At 44.1% G+C, this 2,683-nt stretch overlaps 1 protein-coding gene across 1 annotated transcript in view; it reads right to left on the reverse strand.

The window, feature by feature from the left end:
- GPN3 (GPN-loop GTPase 3) overlaps positions 1-2,683 on the reverse strand; it is a 10,372-nt gene that overhangs the window by 4,637 nt on the left and 3,052 nt on the right. Inside the window, exons 3-4 of the mRNA XM_007938159.1 lie at positions 1,907-2,074; positions 294-418 (exon numbers count right to left, since the gene is read on the reverse strand). Coding sequence (XP_007936350.1) covers positions 294-418; positions 1,907-2,074 — 293 coding nt within the window. The remainder of the gene's footprint in view (positions 1-293; positions 419-1,906; positions 2,075-2,683) is intronic.

Raw genomic sequence — 2,683 nt, forward strand, 5'->3', positions numbered from 1 at the left:
TCTAGATGGCAGCTTCCTAGCTTTTAAGATCCCAGTCACTACTCGCCAAAGTAGGAGGTGGAACAATGTTTTGTATAGTATGTTATGCCAATTGCGCTTGCTGTCCCCTGTGACTATGGTCTCAATCGGGTTTTCAATGGCCGATTTTTCAGAAGACTGCTGGTTCTTTCTTCTGAGATGCCTCCAGGTAGACTAGCAGCTAAGCAGATTAACCATGTGCACAACCCAGATGATTAAAGGACACTCTCTTCTGCCTGTACCCAACTGAAACATTTACCATGCATTTATACTACCTTGAATGACTCCACCATGAACTGCGAATCAACAAGAAAAACTCCGCAGACTCGGAACTCCCACTGTTCTAGCTGCTGAATCAGCTGCTTCATCACAGGCAAGTGAGTGTACAACTCAATCTGACCTACACAAACAGCAGTACAAGATGACAAACAAGGAGTGAATTAAACCACCACATGAAAGGAAACAAGTTTTTCTCAGACCTTAAAAACAAAGGCAAGATGACACCTTATAGTAGTAAGTTGAATTTTTAAGGGGACTCACAGCCTCTCAAAGCAATCATAAAGCCTAATGTACTGCCACTGTGGGTGTTCTCAAGCAAACAATTGTTTTATGCAGGAAATGAGCTTGTTGCACTAGCTTTCTGCAGATAAAAAGTGACTGCCACAAAGAAGTGTGTAATTTGGGACAATTCCCTGGGCTGCACACTTATGACGTGTGCTTTTCTGTGGGCATGTTCAATAAAAGACAAGGAAGAAACATGAGGGTCACAAATGATCAATTCACAGTGTGGCTTATGGAGCTGCGTGTGATCACCCACCCCTCACCAGCCTCACTCATGACGTTTTCCTCTTTGGTTACCAGGTTCCAGCCATGTTTCATATACTGGCCTTTTCAGTTCCTCAAACCTACCTAATTCCTTCCTGCCTCAAGGCCCTTTGCATGCTGTGCTCTCTGCCTGGACCTCTCCTCCCTCGCTTTCATCTTATAGCTCAGTTTAAACTGACCAGAAGCCCCCTGATGTCCTTGCTACTCCTGTGGAGGCACTAAATAATTATTTGAGTGATTTTTTTATATATACCACACGTGGTTTGTGAGCTCCAGGAGGGCAGAGACCATGCTCTTCTCCCAGTTTTTCAAGTCAGCACTCAGTAAACTCAATGAATGAATCAGAGCCTGTTCTGGTTACCCGGTGCCACCCTGACAGGAACATACCACAAATGGGAAGGCCTTAACAAACAGGAGTTTATTCTCTTAGAGTTTGGAGGCTTTAAGTTCAAGTTCAAAGTACCAGGCTCTAGGGGCTGCGTGAAAGCCCCTTAGCCTTGGGCTTCAGCTCTGCCTACAGCTCCCAACCCACTGAAGCTAGAGGCATTTCTTCACTCAGGCAGCTACTAGCTGCTGAGGCTTTCAAGCCCAAGGTCGACAAATAAAACGGCACAGTCCCGATGTTACCAAACCACACGGCAGGCCATTAATTTAAGTCCATTGTAAGTCTCAAGGTCAGCAGAGCATGCAGGCTGCTGAACAATGACATGGCTACATGCAGGGTCCAAGCGTGCCGTAAGCTAGAGACCATTCCCAAGGCTTCTCTTTATATACAGGAAGCAGGCCACATCCCAAAGGCAGCTACTCAGCTGCTTGTGGTGGATCCCACATGGAGTTGATCACCAGTCTCATCATGAGAAATAACTACCACCAGCTGCCCAGCCACTCATCCAGGCCCAGCCAAGTTGACATATAAATTTAACTACCACAGAGCCCATGAGTAAGAACTCTTGACCTTACTGAAGCAGAGATTATGACTACAAATGCTCACTCCACTTTCCCCCAAGGAGGATGGAAGTACCATGGCTTCAAAGAAAATGACACGATCAAACTGCTGACATACCTGGACAGTCAAAAAGGATGTAGTCGTCCTCGACATGGCCCAGACAGTTCTCAAGCCAGTCAAAATTGCTAGCAAAGTACTCCATGCAAAATACCAACCCTCCATTGGGCCCGAACCGCAGGGAGTCATCCTCCATCACATCATCTACTTCAATCAGTTCCCGGATGTCTGAAAAGGAGCGACAGGGCCCAGGATGTCAAAATTTCCATCCAAACTTTATTAGCCTTACTAGTAAGAATTACCTATTACATCAACAAGAACAAAAACCTCACATGTATGAAAGTACTTATGTACATGGTTACTCACTGTGGCAGTGTCCACAGACAGGGAACTAATGAAGTACTGATATATATATGATCTTTCAGGTATATTTATGGGTAAGCGAAAAATGCAAGGTGCAAAATTCTGTAAGCATGCCATCATTTGTGTGTGTGTGTGTGTGTGTGTGTGTGTTTTAAAGAAGAAAATTCACTACGTATACCTACCACATATATATATATATATTTGATTTTATTTGCATAGTTTTATCTCTGGAAGGACACACCAGAAACCGATGACACTGGCTACCTCAAGGAAGGGGAGCTGGAATGCTGGGACACAGAGCTGGGAAGGAGGCTTTTTCTATGTATTTACTCTTTTGTATCTTTTGCATTTTGAACCATGTCAATGTAAAGTTAAAAAAGAAAACTCAACCACCATTAAATTTTTTTTTCCCAATCACCATTTTTCAATGTGATGACCCTAGGGAAACTGCTTAACCTCCCTGAGCATCATTTT

Source organism: Orycteropus afer, unplaced genomic scaffold (genome assembly GCF_000298275.1).
Source record: "Orycteropus afer afer isolate SDZICR_OR568_19922 unplaced genomic scaffold, OryAfe1.0 scaffold00048, whole genome shotgun sequence".
In the NCBI taxonomy this organism is placed as follows: Eukaryota; Metazoa; Chordata; class Mammalia; order Tubulidentata; family Orycteropodidae; genus Orycteropus; species Orycteropus afer.